Source organism: Mesoplodon bidens, assembly GCF_964165515.1.
Source record: "Mesoplodon bidens genome assembly, chromosome: 2".
Taxonomy (NCBI): Eukaryota; Metazoa; Chordata; class Mammalia; order Artiodactyla; family Ziphiidae; genus Mesoplodon; species Mesoplodon bidens.
The window spans coordinates 32,322,211-32,341,188 of NC_138177.1; the positions used below are offsets into that span (position 1 = coordinate 32,322,211).

Below are 18,978 nucleotides of genomic sequence, written 5' to 3' on the forward strand. Positions count from 1 at the left end.
GCTGCATAATCGTAGACTTAGGTTATATTTTGAATTGACTTGTTGGAATGGAATTCTTCTACACATCACATAGAATGAGAATCTTAAGATTAAGTGCCTTTAGAATCCATTCAGTACAACTTCCTACCTGATGCAGGAGTCCAGCCTGCTATGTCCAAAATAATTAAACAGATTATTTATTGAGCCCATACTGTGTTTAGGCACTGTGCTGGGGATGTGTTGGTGAATAAAATAAAAATAGACATGGTCTCTGTTCTTGTGTAGTTAGTTTAGCTTGTAGTTGAGTGCTCAGTCTGTTTATTCAGTCTCAGCAAGTTATTTTTTGAATCTAAGTACTTAAATTGGAAAGAATCGACATTCTTAGCAGTATTGAGTTTTCCTATCTGTGAATGTTGAGTATCTCTCCATCTATTTAGATCTTCTTTAATTTCTTTCATTAGTGTTTTGTAGATTTCTACTTACAAATAGATCCTATAGGTATTTTGTTAGATTTTTACATAAGTATTTAATTTTTTGGTGCTATTGTAAATGCTGTTGCTTTTTAAAAAATTAAAATTTCCCATTGTTTATTGTGTGTATGTTGGGGAAGAGATTGGCTTTTGTGTATTGCCCTTGTATCCTGTGACTTTTCTGTACTCACTCATTCTAAGGTTATTTTTTGGTAGATTCTTTGGGATTTTCTGCATAGATAATTATGTAATCTGTGAATAAAGACAGTTTTATTTTTTCCTTTTCAATCTTTATAACTTTTATTTCTTACGATATTGAATCACAGGTGAGAGAGGGGCATCATTGTGTGGTTCCCAGTCTTTAGGGAAAGTGTCCAATCTCTTCAGTCTCTCACAATTAAGTATAATGTTAGCTATAGGTTTTTTTGTAGATATTCTTTACCAAGTTGAGGAAGTTCCATCCATTGCTAGTTTACTGAGAGTTTTTATAATGAATGGGTGTTGCATTTTGTCAAATGCATTTTCTGCATCAATTGACATGACCATGATTTTACTTTAGCTTATTGATATTTGATTACATTGATTTTTGAGTCAGTCTTGCATCACTGGGGTATATTTCTTTTTATACATTGTTGGAGATGATTTTGTAATATTTTGTCTATAGTTTTCTTGTAATCTGGTTTTGATATTAGGGTAATGCTGGCCTCATAGAATGAGTTAGAAAGTATTTCCTCCCCTGTTTTCTGGAAGAGATTATGGAGAATTGATACTATTTCTTCCTTAAATGTTTGGTGGAATTAACCAGTGAAGCCATCGGTGTCTGGTACTTTCTTTTTTGGAAGCTTATTAATTATTGTTGGTTAAATTTATTTAAAAGTATAGAGCTATTCAGGTTATCTATTTTTCCTGGTGTGAAGTTTGGTACTTTATGTCTTTCAAGGGACTGGTCCCGTTCATCTAAGTCACCAAATTTGTGGGCATAGAATTGCTTGTAGTATTCCTTTATTATCCTGTTAATGTCCAGGGGATTGGTAGTGATGACCTTCTTTCATTTTTTATATTGGTAATTTGTGTATTCTCTTTTTCTTGTTTAGCCTGGCTAGACTATTTATCAATTTTTTTACCCTTTTAAAGAACTATCTTTTGGTTTTGATTTTTAAATTTTTTTGTATTGTTTTCTTGTTTCAATTTCATTGATTTCTGTTATATTTTTTATTTCTTTTAATCTGCTCTCTCTTTTTTTTTAGTTTCCTAAGGTTCCTAAGGAAGCATAAGTTTTTTATAATTTTAGGGTTTTTTTTCTTTCCTAGTATATGCATTCAATGCAACATATTTCTAAGTACTGCTTTCACTGCATCCCACAACCTTTGATAAAGTGTATTTTCATTTTTGTTTAGTTCAAAGTATTTTAAAATTTCTCTTGAGTCATCTGCTTTGACTCATGATTATTTAGAAGTGTGTTCTTTAATTTCCAAATATTTGGGAATTTCCAAGCTATCTGTTACAGATTTCTAGCTTAATTCTATTATGGTTTGACAATATTTATATGGCTTTAATTTTTTAAAATTTGCCAAGGTATGTTCTATGGCCCAGAATATGGTCTCCCTTGGTGACTGTTATCTGTGAGAAAGTATATTCTTTTCTTGTTAGATTAGTATTTTTTTTATTTTTTTTTTTTTTGCGGTAGGCGGGCCTCTCACTGTTGTGGCCTCTCCCCTTGCAGAGCACAGGCTCCGGACGCGCAGGCTCAGCAGCCATGGCTCACGGGCCTAGCCGCTCTGCGGCATGTGGGATCTTCCCAGACCGGGGCACGAACCCGTGTCCCCTGCATCGGCAGGCGGACTCTCAACCACTGCGCCACCAGGGAAGCCCGTTAGATTAGTATTTTGTAAACGTCAATTAGATCAAGATGACTGATAGTGCTATTCAGGCCATCTATATCTTTGTTAATTTTCTGCCTGCTTGATCTGTCAGTCTCAGATAGGGGTGTTGAAGTCTCCAAGTATAATAGTGGATTTGTCTGTTTCTCCTTTCAGTTCTATCAGTTTTTGCCTCATGTACTTTAACTCTGTTCTTAGGTGCATACTCATTTCAGTTTCTTGTGTTTTCTTGGATAATTGACCCTCTTATTATTATATAATACCCCTCTTTATCTCTGTTAATCTTTCTAGTTCTGAAGTCTGCTTTGTCTAAAATCAATATAGTTATTCCAGCTTTCTCTTTTTTTTGTATGTTAGAAATTTCTTTATTATTACTTATTATTAAGTACCAACTAAATATGCAAAAAATTTGAAGCCACCCTTCCACAACCCACTCTCCCCTCTCACACCCAAATTCCACTCTTAGCTTCCAGCAATTTGTCAAAATTATCATTTGTTTCTTCCAGTTTATGGCTCCAGCAGCTTCTGCTGCAGGTAAACAGATCTCAGTTGCTGTCTCTCTTTTGCTTGCCCCCTGATTTGGAATGGCAGTTGGTCCTGTGACCTCAGTTCTCTGATGGATCCAAGAAAAGCTATTGATTTTCAGTTTGTCCAACCTTTTCTTGTTACAGGGAAGGGAGTGATGACTTCCAGGCTCTTTAGCTGATACCAGAAGTTGAATTATTTGTCTTTTTATTACTGACTTGTAAGAGTTCCTCATATAATCTGGATACTAGACCCTTATCAGATATATGACTTGCAAATATTTTCTCATCCTGTGGATATTATTTTTACTTTCTTCATGGTATCACTTTCAGCACATTTTAAATTTTGACGTAGTCCAGTTTAACTGTTTTTTTCTTTTGCCACTTGTGCTTTTGATGTCATGTCAGAAACCATTCTTAACCCAAGGACATGAAGATTTACTCCTATGTTTTCTTCTAACAGTTTTATAGTTTTAGTTCTTATATTTAGGTCTATGATCCATTTTGAATTAAGTTTTGTGTATGGTGTGAGGTTGGGGTCCAACTTCATTCTTCTGCATGTGGATATCTAATTGTCCCAACACCATTTATTGAAAAGACTATTCTTTCCATATTTAAATCTTATTACTTGCCTGTGGAAATATTTTAAAGTATTGACTTTGCATTCTCAGATTTTTTGTTTGTGTGCAAATTTGATAAGCATGTCATCTCTATATTGAGGTTCAAAGCAATCTTCAGTCCAATAAAGTAGCATTAGGTAAACTTCTAAAAGTATCCATAAGGCCCTTCAAGGCAGAGTTTTTATGGTTGTAATGAGAGCTGTCTTAATTTTGAGTAGAATGAGAAGTGGTGAGCTGTGTTCTGGAGAGGTCACAAAATTACATATGGTAAACTAATAGTTTTCTTGTTAGCATGGCAGAATATCTGACATTCTCTTGGGCTAAAGAAAACCTCTATTATAAATGGACATCTTATTTGAATTGAGCAACCATTAGTATTCATTCACATGCTAATTCAGAATTAACTATTAGTGTAAATATCACTTATCTAAGAAGAATGCTTTGGAGGAAGAGACAGACAAGTTTTGAAGGAGGAGAGGTGTGGGGAAAGTTCAGTACGCATAGTGATGTTCTGTTGATACCAACCCTGGATCTCAAGAATAGATGAGGAGACTTTAAGAGACAGTATAATGTAGTGCTTTAGAGCATGTACTCTGAAGTCAGACTACCTAGTTCGAATACTGGCTCCACGTTTGGTAGTTGTGAGAACTTTAGCCTGATTGGGGCTTTTAACATTTTTTTCAACACATTTATTAAATATCTACTATGTACTAGACACTAAAGTAGGAATGGAATATTCCCTGGTGAACAAAACAGAGTTTGGATTGCGGGGGGAGTATATTTAGATAGCCTTAACATCAGGGGTGGCCTCAGGCTTCTCTGCCTTTCCTGTCTATATTTCATCTCATACTAACTATAGTTGACCTTTGAACAACATGGGTTTGAACTGTCTGGGTCTGCTTACACACAGATTTTTTTCAATAAATACTACAATACTACACAATCTGTGGTTGGTTGAAGCCACAGATGAGGAATCAAGGATATAGAGGGCCAGCTATGGTACTTGAGCATCTGTGGATTTTGGTGTCTGTGGTAGTTCCTAGAACCAATTCTCCATGGATACTGAGGGACAACTGTATTCTTACCCCCATACTCACTATTATGAAGCTATTGTGGCCTCCTTTCTGTTCCTCAGTAAGCCTTTTCTTACATCATGGCTTTTGTATTTGCTATTTCTTCTACTTGAAGTTCTTTCTCCCTAGTTCTTTCCATGGTTTGCTTATTCTTATTAAATCCAAATGTCAACTGAATCCATATTGCTCCCTGCCCCTTCTCATCATCTTTTCCAGTACTTATTCCAGTATGTGATCCTATTTAATTTTCTTCTGTATTATTTATCACATCCATAAGCATGTTAGTTCTAAGAAGACTGGGCCTACGTTCATCTCACTAATCGTTTAGTCTCCAGTTCCCATTACAGTTTCTGTCACATAGTAGGGACTCATTAAATATTTGTTGAGTGGACGAAACAAAGCTGATACCTGTAGGAGTCAGCCATATGAAGGTAGGAGATAAGAGCTAAGACCCTAAAGTGGGAAAAACTTTCTATGACTGAAGAGCCATAATGATAAAGTGACAGAGGCAAGGGTGTGTCAGGCCTTTAAGTCCTGGCAAGGAGTTTGGATTTTATTTGAATTTTAATGAAAAGATTTTAGTCTGGAGTTTTAATGTAATCCAACTTACTTTCCAAAAGATTTCTTTGGCTGTTCTCTGAAGAGTAGATTAGGGAGAAGACTGGAGGTAGGAGATGGGTTAGGAGACTTTTATAGTAGATGAGATCATAGCTTGGATTAGGTTGGTAAAATGGATGTGGAGAAAGATGGGGATAGATATGGGATTTGTTTTGGAAGTGGGGCTGACATGACTTGGTAATGAGAGGAATGAAGAAGTAGAGATGCATCAAGGATGATAACCAGATTTTTTGTTTGAGCAACTTGGTGGAAGGTGGTGTTCTTTACTGAAATGGGAAATCTGAATAAGGAACAGCTTTGGATGGGACATTAGGAAATTCATGTGGGTCACATTTTAAGATACTGATAAGAATTCCACATGGAAATATCAAATAAAGAGTTGGATTCCAAATCAGGAGTTTAGAGGAGACATTTGGGTTAGGATAGAAATTTGGGAGACTTTCAGCATATAGATGCTATTTAAATCCATGGCAATGAGAGATCTTACTTAGAGTGTGTGGCAAGGAATCAGAAAAAAAAGCTCGGGACTTAACTCGGGGAATTTCCAACATTTAGAGGTCAAGTAGAGGAGTGGCAACTGAAAAAGATTTGGAGAAGGATTGGCCACAGAAAGAACACCTGGAATGTGTGATGTCTTGGCAATCAAGGATTCATGGGGCAGCCTGAAGGGTAAAAACATGGCTTCTAACACATATTGCATTTTCAGAAACATATAATATGCAAAATGAGAAAAACCTTTAGAGGACAGATGAATGTGCTTGAAGGGTTTTAAAAAGGAAGGATGTTTATATGCCTAACAAATAAATGAAGCCTAGCTAATTACACCGGCCTTGGAGTTTGAAGTAATTATTCTTTGTTTTGATATTATTAGAAACTTTGATTTTTGATAACGTTAGGAGGTAATTTTTTAAAGTGTAACTTGAAGGGGGAAGTTATTAATTTTTTTTTTCTGAGAGTAATGGTGTTAGTGTCACCTAATGGCAAAATGAGATATTGCAGCCATATTTATATGAGGCAGTGAACAAAATAACCTAATTAGAAAGAGAAAAGGAACATTTCTGGGGGAATTTTTGGCATGGAGCAGACTGACCATGGTTACAAGGTCCTTCGTTCTTTAGCACTGGTCTACTTGTCCTACCTCTCTGTCACATTACCCCTTTGGTCACTGAGCAGATTGGTTAATATACAGTTCTTTTTTATCTTCCAGGTTTCAGCTCAAATATTTCCCTTTCAGAGAGTCCTTTCCTACCACCTTACTTAAAGTTGTCCGTGTATTCCGTACAGCTACTCTTTGTTACATTAGGCTGTTGTATTTTCTTCATAGCCTGATAATGATTTGGGATTACCTTACTTGCTTGTTTCCTCACTAGACATAAGCTCCACGAGAGGAGGCAACTTGTTTGCCTTATTCGCTCATGTAACCGCAGTTGTGAGTATACTGACTGTTATATAGTGTACATGTTCAGTTAAAATTAGTTGTGTGAATATTTGAATTTCTGGAAGTGATAGAGAATGTTGAGTTTCTATGGTGTAAAGTAGAGATCTATCCAGAAAACAGAATCACACTATATTTGATTACTGCTGCATGAATGCAGTGTGAAAGCTTTGCTCCCCTCACCTCCCCTACTTTTTTTGCCTCCTGTAGATAAGTGGTTACATGTCTGGAAAAGAAAAGATACATGGCTTAGGGTGTTGAATTCTGTGTTAATCAGTAAACTTAAGTGACACAGAAAAAATATTTTAAGGTACAATACTTAGTCTTGAGGAGATAAGTTTTTGCAGACATTTAGGTTTAGTTATAAAGTAATTTCAGTGAATGTATTTTTGTTTGTGTATGAATTTGTAGATACTTCTAGCTTATTTATTTATTATTTAGTTTTCTATTTATTAAAAAGAACAAAAAGTATTTCTAGGAGAAATATGTAGTGCGCCAAATAGTAGTAAATCCTTTTAGTTGAGATATGGTCAGGTTTGTGTTGTTTTTCAGGGAATAATATGATTCTTTTAGCGTGGAAACTCAGGGTACATTTCCATTATGTGGCCCAGCCCAAGAAGATAGCCTCCCTAGTTTTGAGATAATTATCTAGCCAGCGGAATTCTTCCTTGCATGAACCAATTTTAAAGGCCAGAGATTGATCAGGTACTTAATAGTTCATGTTTTTTATTCACTAATTTTTGTTCTTACTCCTTGTGATTTTGACCAGGTGGATGTGGGAAGAGAGGTTTGCAGCACTGAAATGGAGGTCAGAGCTTCATTACAGAAGATTAGTGGGTCATCGGATTCTGTGACTACACTGAACAGTGAAGAATTTGTTTTGGTTCCTCAGCATGCAGATGATACTTCTACAAAAGATGATGAAAAACCTGAACTGAAGGTATTTTTCCCTTTTCTACAATGATATTATTTTAAATTATTATTATTTTTAACTAGGTGAAACTTATCTCAGGAGATCTATAAAATCCAAAGGTTTTTCTTGAATACTGACCTCGAGACTAGAATCAGTGTTTGATTTATCCAGATGCTAATTATTTGGTTTGTGTATTTTTAAAGTTTTTGCTTTTGGTTTTTTATCTTTTACTTTAGAATTCAGAAAGATGGAATAGGAGGGAAAAAAGAAGAGAAAGGATAATTGGCAAGTTAGACTTAATGGTTAAATCTTACATAAATTTAATTTATCTGGATATTTTTGTCTCTCTTACTGCTGCTGGGTTTTAAAAATTAATTATATAAGTATGTAGTTATGTATTATTTTCACTTGAGAGAATTTTCTTTATGATTTTTATGTTTTAAGTCAGCTGGTAACATTCAAGTATGTGATTTAACACTTGTCCGAATACTTTTGAAGTATATGTTTTATAATTTTAGCAGTTGAGTTTTTATTTGGATGTGGTCCTTTTTCTTTTTCATTTATATGTTGCCTTTCCTAACTCGAAAAAAAAAAAAAAGAACCAAACAAACCCAGGTATACATGTATGGGAATTGTATAACTACCCTCTAGAAATAGGAAGAGAGAAATTAGCCAAAAATGCTGTATATTATTTATGAGTTTTATTTAATATTAATTATATCAAAGGTATGTTAGTATGTTAATCTAATAAAATCAATCTAAGGAAATTTTATAAAAATTAGATTATTAAGTACTCATTTTACATTATGTTGAGGATATATATTTTTACAATTTTATTAATCAATGGATTTCTTTAAATTTATTCAAATATCTGTATTTAAATAAACAGTTATTTAAATTCATTTAACTCTGTATTTTCATATTAATGTGTTTAAGGCATTTATTTACTTAGGCTTTGTGTCTCACTTGCTTTTAAGAAGAAGATGAGTCAACTTACGTGTAAGGTAATTAGCAATACTCCTTGACAGCTCAAGCAAAATTTGTAAAGGAGTCAGAAATATGTTTATGCAATGATAGCAAAAAATATGATCTTTTTAATGATATCAGTGCTACATATTATCTATTTAAATGTATCCATTTTCCTCTTTAAAACACATAAATTTAGGATTACCCAGTTTTTAGAATACGTTTCTAAAAGAGAAAAAGAAAAAATAAGAAAAGAAAATATCTGTAAATGAGATCTTACATCAGATATAGTTGGAAACTGCCTGGCATGTTTCTGAAGAATCCTTTTCTGATACTAATAATCCTCTAATTTAGTTGAGTTTATAACTCAGGATTTTGTATATATCTAATGAAATTAGGTACAGCTGTATAAATTCATGGTATTCAGTAACTGTAGTTAAATTTAAATATTTAGATTGTTTAAATTTCTTCTAGAAATGAAATATTTTCATTAAGTTCCAGAACCATGTTATGATTGAAACGAATTGTCTTGCTTTGTCTGTAGATAGTTTCTAATGGTGATGAACAACTGGAAAAAGCCATGGAAGAGATTTTGAGAGATTCTGAGAAAGGGCACAGCAGCCTTCTTGTTGATTGTCTGAGTTCCAGTGAGACTTCAGACCATTCATTTGGAGATGTTTCGGCCAGCCAAATAAATAAGCCATCTCTTCAATTAATTTTGGATCCGTCACATACAGGTAGTGTATTGAACTCTTAGAAACTATAATAGAAATGGGATAAAGTGATAATGAAAATTTTAAGATGAATATTAGAAAATTTTATTAGCTTCATTTTCTAAGATCAAGGCCAGCAGTTTTTCAGTTCCCACTTTGGTTCTTATGTTTCTGTTTGTATCTCCACCTGTAAAATCAGTCTCAGTGTTCTTTGAGAACTGGCTCTATGTCTGGGTATTCATTTTACCCCTAGTACTTGGCATATAGTAGGCCGTCAAAAAATACTTATTGAACAAATGAATAAATTCTTGGGTATCAAAGAACAGTGTAATGGACACATTCTTTCATATAATGTGACTTCTTACTCAGTTTGACTACAGTTATTTCAAATTACAATTTGTGGAAATTCTAAGTAAAATAACATATCAACTCCATCAGTGTAATAATACTGTAAAAGTATTTATTACAGTGTAATAAATAATATGTACATGCATGAATGAGTAGGATTTATAGTAGGAATACCAGCTTGTAAGTCAAAATGATTTTGGATGAAGGAAAAGCCAAACCCAACCCAACCCAACTCCTACTTCAGCTGGTTTAAACACTGGAGGTGTGGTTTGATCTGGGCTCTGGTAGTATTTCTTTGTAAACTACTCAGCTTTGATCTTCTCCATGCCATCTTTCTCCTTAACTGGCTTCCTTTGTGGTCACAAAATAGGTAGCTGCAGAAATTGATAAGTAAGACTAGGTGATTTGTTCATGTCTGGTGACCGAGAGAAAGGCTCTGATCTTTTACCCATTGAACAAAAGTTGTGAGTTTTACTCTGACTGGACCAACTGAATCATTTTCTAGTAGTCAGGGGAATGATATGAACCAATAGGTGCAGGCCTTGGTTATATTCAGACTCCTCAGTGAGTCATTCTGACAGAGGAGATGAGATCATCCTGATTGATTTAAGGCACTCATGATCCATTTCTGAATGTTCATGTAGGGTAAGTGTAGATATAGGCCAAAGTGCTACACCATGGAAACACGGTGGCCCTACCTTACACTGTACCCCAAATTTATTCCTAGTGAATCAAATATTTAAATGGGAAAAATGAACCTTTAAGAAGGAAATAATGAGAATATTTTTGTGATTGTCAGTGTAGGAAAAACCAAATCATAAAGGAAAAGCTACTTGCATTTTAATACATAAAAGCTTAAATCTGAATGAGAAAAGTACCATAATAAATATGGCTAAATGAGGCTCAGAGAAGATATTTGCCATGTGTTGGGGGTCCCCAAAAGTGCCCCTAGATTAATGATTCATTATAAAGACTCGTAGGTTTCAGTGTATATTCATATTCATGGCTAGATTTAAGTTCACGGGGACTTTATATGTGTGTGTTTGTGTGTGTGTGTACACAAGATTGGAAATAAGCCTTACAAAATATTAATTTTTGTAGTTTTTGATTGAGGGAACATGAGAGATTATATTTTTCATTGTGCTTTTCTTTATCCTTTGAATTTCTTAAATCCCTAGCCTTCCCCCCTAACCCAAAGCATACTGATATCAACATTCCTATAGTTATTTTTTTGGTTAATAGATTAATCAAAAGGAAGAAATACCTTTATCTTCTCATGTATTGATAGCTCTGATGGGTTACTGGAATCAGTTGTCCTTTGCAATGGCCTAGATAATATTCTTATTTCTGAGCATATTTGATAGGGACCATGTATAATGTACTTTTGTGTTTTCAACACCCATTATATTAAATACATTAAAAAAATGTATCTTTCCCTGAAGATCTCAGTGGATAAGAATTTCCACTTTGCTTTACAAGTAAGTTTTTAAAAAGCATTCTTTTCTTGTTATATATTGTTTCTTTTCATCTTCAATGAAAAGACATATGTTTTGTGTTCTCCCCAAAATTAATATATTGAAATCCTAGCGCCCAAGGTGATGGTATTAGGACGTCGGGCCTTTGGGAGGTGATTAGGTCATGAGGGCAAAGCCCTCATAATTAGGATTATGTCCTTCTAAAACAGACTCCAGAGAGCTAGCTTGTGCCTTCTGCCGGGTGAGGACACAGGGAAAAGATGCTGTCTAGAAAGTGAGCTCTCATGAGGCACCAAATCTTCCAGAGCCTCAGTCTTGGACTTCCTAGCATCCAGAGCTGTGAGAAATAAATGTCTGTTGTTTATAAGCCACCCATGTGGTATTTTGTTATATAGCAGCCTGAAAGAACTATGAGAAGACATTTCAGCTGCCTCTTCGTAGTCGCAGTTTTTGTTAACAGAATTGTCGTGGTCGATTAAAATGACACATAACTTCAAAGGTAAGGGACTGTCTGGAAAGTATCTAGATTTAAATGGGTTAAAGTGAATATTAAAGATATATAATTTGCCAGTGATAAAATTAGATAGATAAGGGCTTTTGTTTAAACATCATGATAACTTGTTGGTTTTTGTCATTTGGTGATCGTATATCCTGGCTACTTGGATTCACCTCTACAGGGAATCTATTAATTTACTGTAATGTACTAAAATACTGTGTGGATACGTAGATGAGTCTTCTCTCTCATGCTCTTTGTTATTCTTTGCATCTTTCTGCTAAGGAAGGGATGATGGAATTCAAAAGTATGACTTGAATAGGACTGAATTTATATTTAGGAGGATATGAATTTCTTACATCGATGTGTGATTTTACGAGATCTAAAAGCGTTGCCTTGCTAAAAATATTTTGCTATTTGCCTGCTTAACTTAAGATTTCCACTAGTCATGAGTTTTGTCTACATGAAAGCTACAGTTATGATACATTTAGTTGTGGATGAGATAGGATCTAAGTGGTACCCAGAGATGATGTGTGTTTGCCATTAATTGGTTGCTAAAAGGACCACTAGCTCTAAAAAATTTCATTTATTTACTGATTAATTCATTTGGCATATATTGAGTGTCTAGTCTTTTAGACACTTGTTATAAGTGCTGGGAATAAAAATAGGATAGAACAGTTCCTTCCCTTGAAGAGCTGGTACTCTATAATTAAGGGCAGAATAAACTTCATTTTGATTTTAATTCATTCTATTTTAGACCTTTCATAGAGGCTAAGACATGATATCTGTAGTTCAGACCTAGATTTGAATCCAGGCTCTGCCTGTGGCTTGGGCAAGTTATTCAACTTCTCTAATGATCAGTTATCTCATCTGTAAAATAGGGATAAAATAGAACCCATTTCATAGGGATTTAGAAGTTTAAATGATACCATCCATATAAAGTATTTTGTAAAATGCCTGGCACAAAGTAAGTACCAAATAAAATGTTTTTCATCATCAATAGTTTTGGAAATCTTGAACCTCAGAGTAAAATCACATACAGTTTTAGGTCAAAGCCCAGTATTTATAACATATCACTTTAAATGGGCATGGGGGGACTTCCCTGGTAGTCCAGTGGTTAAGACTTCATGCTTCCACTGCAGGGGGCACGGTTTGATCCCTGGTCAGGGAACCAAGATCTGGCATAGCGTGTGGCTTGGCCAAAAAAAAAACAACAAAAAAAACAAAAACAAAGGGCATGGGGCAGGGTGTAGGCCCTTTACCTCCATTGACATACCTAACCCTTCTCTATCATTTCTTGTGTCACCACGGGCGTCCTGAGAAGCCCCAAATTTCTGATGAGAAATCTGCAGTCATTTGAATCACTTATTGTTCCCTTATTTGTAACATGCTGTTTGTCTACTTTCAATATTTTTTTTCAATATTTTTGTTTTCCAGCAGTTTGATTACATGGGTGTGGTTTTCTTTGAATTTATCTTTCTTGGTGTTCACTGAGATTCTTGAATCTGTAAATTTATATCTTTTATGAAATTTAGGAAGTTTTCAGACATTTTTTAGAAAATTTTTTTGTGCATAGTCTTTTTCTTTTCCCATGACTCAGACAACAAAACTATTAGATATTTTCATATTGTCCTGCAATTTCTAAGGCTCTTTTCATTGTTTTCCAATCTTTTTCTTTTCTCCCTTCTTTAGTTTAGAAAATTTCTGTTGATCTGTATTCCAGTTTACTGGCTCACTGTTCTGTTATCTCCTTTCTTTTGAGCCCATCCAGTGAATTTTTAATTTTAGATATTCTATTTTTCTGGTCTTAAATTCACCTTTTTACATTTTCTGTTCCTCTACCACGGATTTTAATATTTTCACTCATTCCAGGTTTGTTCACCTTTATGTCATAGAGCATGGTTATAATACCAATTGTAAAGTCTTTGATAATTCCCGCAACTGCATCATTTTGGGATTGGTATCTGTTGATTGCTTTTCCCTTGACAATTGGTCACCTTTTTCTATTTTTGTTTTTTGTTTTTGTTTTTTTTGTTAGTTGAGTAACTGAATTGTTTTCCAGACTTTCTGAAACTTACGTTTTGAGATTCTGTTTCCAGATACAGTCCTCTGAAGAATGTTGATTTTGTTTTATTTTAGCAGGCAGTCCACTTGGTTACATCCAGACTGCAAGTTCTCTCTTGCTTTCTGGTTCCAAAGTCAGTCAATTCCAAAACCTTTGCTATGCTTCTTTGGTCTGTTCCACACATGTATAGCATGGTGGTGAAACCAAGACTTGTGTTAGTTCATACACAAAATTAGGGGATTACCTTCTCCAACTCTCCTCCTCAGGATTTCCCCCATACTCTCTGGCTTCTTGGGGCCCATTTTCCTTCTTCTCTTGCGTAGAAAGGCAGGTTTCTCACTTCAGGACAGAGTGGTGAGAGAAAAGAAAGAAAATAGCAGAGGCTTCCTTTTCCTTTTTGAACCACAAGAGCCAAGCCCCTTTGTTTGCGTGTTCTAACCACTGAGAGGTTCCTTTTCTTCGAGTTGCATATGCTACAGCACTCCATCCTTTCCCCCCAGCCCTACTTCCCACATAGTGGTGCAGCTCCAACACTGGGGCTGGCCTTGTGATAGAACTGGGATAGAAAAAAGAGAGAGAGAAAAAAAAAAGTTATAATTCCCCAAACGTTCTCTGGTTTACAGGGACTCTTTTTTTCTGTCCTTTGGCCAGAAAAATTGGATTTCTCTCACAGTTTTGTTGCTCACTGCACAGTTCTGCAACTTGGGCTGCCCTTAGGTCAAATGTGGGATATAAAGGATGAAAAAATGTAAAAGGGAATTCAGTACTATACTGGTAGTTCTTCAAGTTTTGACCTCTCTTCAATCTGTCTGCTGTTACTTGCATTAAAAAAAAAACAACAATCCGGGCTTCCCTGATGGAGCAGTGGTTGAACGTCCGCCTGCCGATGCAGGGGACACGGGTTCGTGCCCCGGTCCGGGAAGATCCCACATGCCGCGGAGCGGCTTGGCCCGTGAGTCATGGCCGCTGAGCCTGCGCGTCCGGAGCCTGTGTTCCGCAACGGGAGAGGCCCCAACAGTGAGAGGCCCGCATACCGCAAACAAACAAACAAACAAACAAACAAACAAACAAACAATCCTGGGCTTACCTGGTGGCGCAGTGGTTAAGAATCCGCCTGCCAATGCAGGGGACACGGGTTCGAGCCCTGGTCCTGGAAGATCCCACATGCCACGGAGCGACTAAGCCCGGGCACCACAACTACTGAGCCTGCACTCTAGAGCCCGTGAGCCACAACTACTGAGCCTGTGAGCCACAACTACTGAAGCCCACACGCCTAGAACCTGTGCTCCGCAGCAAGAGAAGCCACCTCCATGAAAAGCCAGTGCACCACAATGAAGAGTAGCCCCTGCTCGCTGCAGCTAGAGAAAACCTGCACACAGCAACAAAGACCCAATGCAGCCAAAAATAAATAAAATAAAAAAAAATAAAAACAACAACAACAACAAAAACAATCCTAAGGTAGTTACTTTTTATATTCTGCCAAGTGTTTTCAGTTAATACATAGACGCTATAGCAGACTTGTTACTTCAATTTGACTGGTTCAGTTTGAGGATCTTCAGTTCTGCTAGTTTTTGCTTCAAGTATTTTGAAGCTCTGGTATTAGGGACATAGCCACTTTTTAAATTATGTTTTCCTTATAAATTGACCCTTTTATTTTTTATTTATTTATTTTTTTTGAAGTGCATTTACTCTTTTTTTTTTTTGACAGTTTTGCTTTATTTATTTATTTATTTATGGCTGTGTTGGGTCTTCGTTTCTGTGCGAGGGCTTTCTCTAGTTGTGGCAAGCGGGGGCCACTCTTCATCGCGGTGCGCGGGCCTCTCACTGTTGCGGCCTGTCTTGTTGTGGAGCACAGGCTCCAGACGCGCAGGCTCAGTAGCCGTGGCTCACGGGCCCAGTTGCTCTGCGGCATGTGGGATCTTCCCGGACCAGGGCTCAAACCCGTGTCTCCTGCATTGGCAGGCGGACTCTCAACCACTGCGCCACCAGGGAAGCCCAAATTGACCCTTTTATAATTGTGAGATGTCTCTTTTTCTCCTGTTACTATTTGTTGTTTTGAAGTCTGATTTTTCTGATATTAATATAGCCATTCTGGTTTTCTTATAATTAGTGTTTGTGTGGTATATCTATTTATTTCCTCCCTCCATCCCTTCCTCCCTCCCTCCCTCCCTTTCTTTCATCTTTCTTTTTTTGGCATTTTATTTTATTTAGTCATTTATTTTTATAAATAAATAAATAAATATTTTGGCTGTGTTGGGTCTTCGTTGCTGCACGGAGGCTTTCTCTAGTTGCAGTGAGCGGGGGCTACTCTTCGTTGTGGTGCCCTGGCTTCTCATGGCAGTGGCTTCTCCTGTTGCGGAGCGCAGCCTCTAGGCCCACGGGGTTCAGTAGTTGTGGCATGCAGGCTCAGTAGTTGTGGCTCGTGGACTCCAGAGCGCAGGCTCAGTAGTTGTGGTGCACGGGCTTAGTTGCTCCACGGCATGTGAGATGTTCCCAGACCAGGGCTTGACCCATGTCCCCTGCATTGGCAGGCAGATTCTTAACTACTGTGGCACCAGGGAAGTCCCTCTTTCTTTCATCTTTATGGAAGATTTTGGTGGTTGCAGTGCGGAGAATAAATTGGAGGAAAGAAAGACTGGAGGTTACTGCTGTAGTAATTTGGGTAATGACTATGGGGCCAAAGAAAAGTGGGATGGATTCAAGAGTTATTCAAGGCATGAATAGTTGAGTGGACATCTAATGAATTCAATTTTGGACATACTGATTAATAAGATTTCCAAATGGGGATGACCAGCAGTCTGCTGTATTTTAAAGAAATTAAACGGCAAGGAAAAAGTCGTTCCCTCATATTTATAACTTTTGGTGCTCTTCAGTTTCCCTCTAGTATCATTTTTCTTTATCCCAGGGATCTTCTTTAATATTCTTGTTTTCTTATGCAAATTAGAATTAGTTTTTATGTCCACCCAGGGAATATTTCATTTCAGATCTTGCATGTTTTAGCTCTAGAATTTCTTTTGGTTCTTTTTTCTGTCTACCATGTTTCTCCTTCTTTTGTTAGGTGTTTTTCTTTAATTCTCTATCATATTTATAATAGTTACTTTAACGGTCTTGTCTACAATTTTGTCATCTGTCTTTTTTGGATCCATATATGTATTGTTTTTGTATTTGGGGTATACAGAGTTTCATGAATCTGTGAGCTACACAGATTTTGTAAAACATTTATTTCTTCAGAAAGCTTTTTCCCCACCTTTTCCTCTTATGTAGGATTCCAATTACACATACGTTAGACCATTTGAACTACTTGATCTACCGTGTTCATCAGTCACCAAAGCATAGTTTTACCATACGATCTTGCAAATAATTGTTTTTGCATAAGTACTTGCTAAATTAACAAAAATACATATATGTATATATGTATATTCTAAACATGTTTGTATTTGGCCTTAAAATGTATTTGTAGTTTTTTATATGTCCCTTTTGAAATATATACATTGAACTGATTCAAAAGGGGGAAAAACATGTTTCAGTGATTGACGAACATGGTAGATGAAGTACTTCATTTGAATAGCTTTAGTTTTTCAATAGAAAAAAGGTGGTGAAGGGTACATGATTTAGTATAATATTTGGGAGCTGGAGTGGGGAGGTTGGGAATGGCTTTTGTGAATTATTTATTAATATCCTGTAAGTGTAATCCTGGTAATGAGAATTAGAGCATGTCACAAGGATCTAGTTTGGGTGATCTAGTTTGGGTGAGACTTAATTTTGTACAGCGTGGATGTGGGTAGCAGGAAGAGTTGGAGAGTAGCTGAATGTGGGTTTTTAGGTGGGGATGGGGAGAGTGGCAGAGGGGAAGCTTTATGCTACCTGATATATGCAGATAAATACTCTCTAACCACAGTTGGGACTTTGCTACATGCATGCTGTGCTTAGAATTAAAGTGGATTTTTTTTTAAAGAATTGGGGGAAGCAATCATAGGATAATTCATCAAAATAATTATTTTGAGGAAAAATTTTTCATTGAAATACTTACATATTTTATAGAAGCCAGCAAGCTAGGAAGGAGAAAAATAAGGAGTTGAATTTGTTGGTATTAGTATGAGATGGAACATTTTAACATTGTTGACTTTTGCTGAGGAATTTAGGCTGATTAATAAATTTGGTGCTATGCAGGATCTTTACCAGAGACACTTTTAACTGATTTTAGTTTTGTTTAATTCTCATTAGTTTCAGGATAATTCACACTGTCTTTAGTGTAGTCTTTTCTCCTTATTGTTTTATATCATTTGAACTCCATATTTTTGATTTTTTAAAATACAAAGCTTAGAAATTTTTTTTCTTTTCCTCTAAAGAAGTCATAGCTAAGTAAGGTAATACTTTGAGAGATCTGAAGTACAAAATCGCCAGTTCCAGAACTCTAAGTTAAGATGTAGGATAAACATTAAAAGAAATGAAAACACAGAGAGACCTAACTTTTATTTGCAATTTTTCATTTGTTTTTGGGCAATAGGTGAAATTATACTGTGAAGTTTTATATTAACTTTTGAGTGTTTCTTATTTTTTTTCTTCAGAAATTTCTACACCCAGACCATCTTCTCCAAGTGGAATACCTGAAGAAGATAGTGTTTTATTTAACAAACTGACCTATTTAGGATGTATGAAGGTTTCTTCCCCACGTAATGAAGTGGAGGCTTTACGGGCAATGGCAACTATGAAATCTTCCAGTCAGCACCCCTTTCCTGTTACTCTGTATGTGCCAAATGTTCCGGAAGGTTCTGTGAGGTAAGCTCTAATCCTTTATTACCCCCTTAGACATGTGTGAAGTTTTTTTGGGTAGTGGTGATGATATTTTATCATAAGTGAGGACTTGGACTTACTCTGAATTCACTTTTACTCTGTAGCCATGCAAAGTAAACATGTTCAGGTTTAGACTGTATTCCTTATTTGCAAGGGGCATTTGTAAAATTTGCTTAGAATACTATAAATGCAACTATAACTGTAAAAATACCTATGATTTGTGTTTCACCTTGTCATGTAGCAGTGGTTCAAAAAACTAGTGATCCCTAGATTTCAAGCTCTTTACGTCAGATTGGAAAGAAGCAAAATGGCTTTTTCTCACATGCTTCACTAGGAATAATATTTAATGTCATCTGAACCTTGAATTTCTTTAAATGTAAATCAGATAACTGTTATTTTCCTACATTCAGCCCTCCAGTAGCCTCCAATCACACTTGTGATTATATTTGAAATTTTTACCATGTCTGGCCCTGATGATCTGCTTTGACCTGATCTTCTGCCCTTCTCCCCTCTCTTCCCTCCCTCCTTTGCTCTCTCATTTCTTTCACTACATTTACTTCATTCATTCGTTCACTTCATTCATTTGCTACATTCCAGTCATAGTAGCCTCTT

At 36.1% G+C, this 18,978-nt stretch overlaps 1 protein-coding gene across 3 annotated transcripts in view; it reads left to right on the top strand.

Annotated features, from left to right (window-relative positions):
* The window catches only part of RABGAP1L (RAB GTPase activating protein 1 like), a 700,878-nt gene that overhangs the window by 57,254 nt on the left and 624,646 nt on the right, over window positions 1–18,978 (top strand). For all 3 annotated transcript variants that reach the window (XM_081224264.1, XM_081224266.1, XM_081224265.1), the window contains exons 2-4: window positions 7,369–7,539; window positions 9,023–9,215; window positions 18,141–18,351. In XM_081224264.1, coding sequence (XP_081080390.1) covers window positions 7,402–7,539; window positions 9,023–9,215; window positions 18,141–18,351 — 542 coding nt within the window. In that variant the 5' untranslated portion in view covers window positions 7,369–7,401. The remainder of the gene's footprint in view (window positions 1–7,368; window positions 7,540–9,022; window positions 9,216–18,140; window positions 18,352–18,978) is intronic.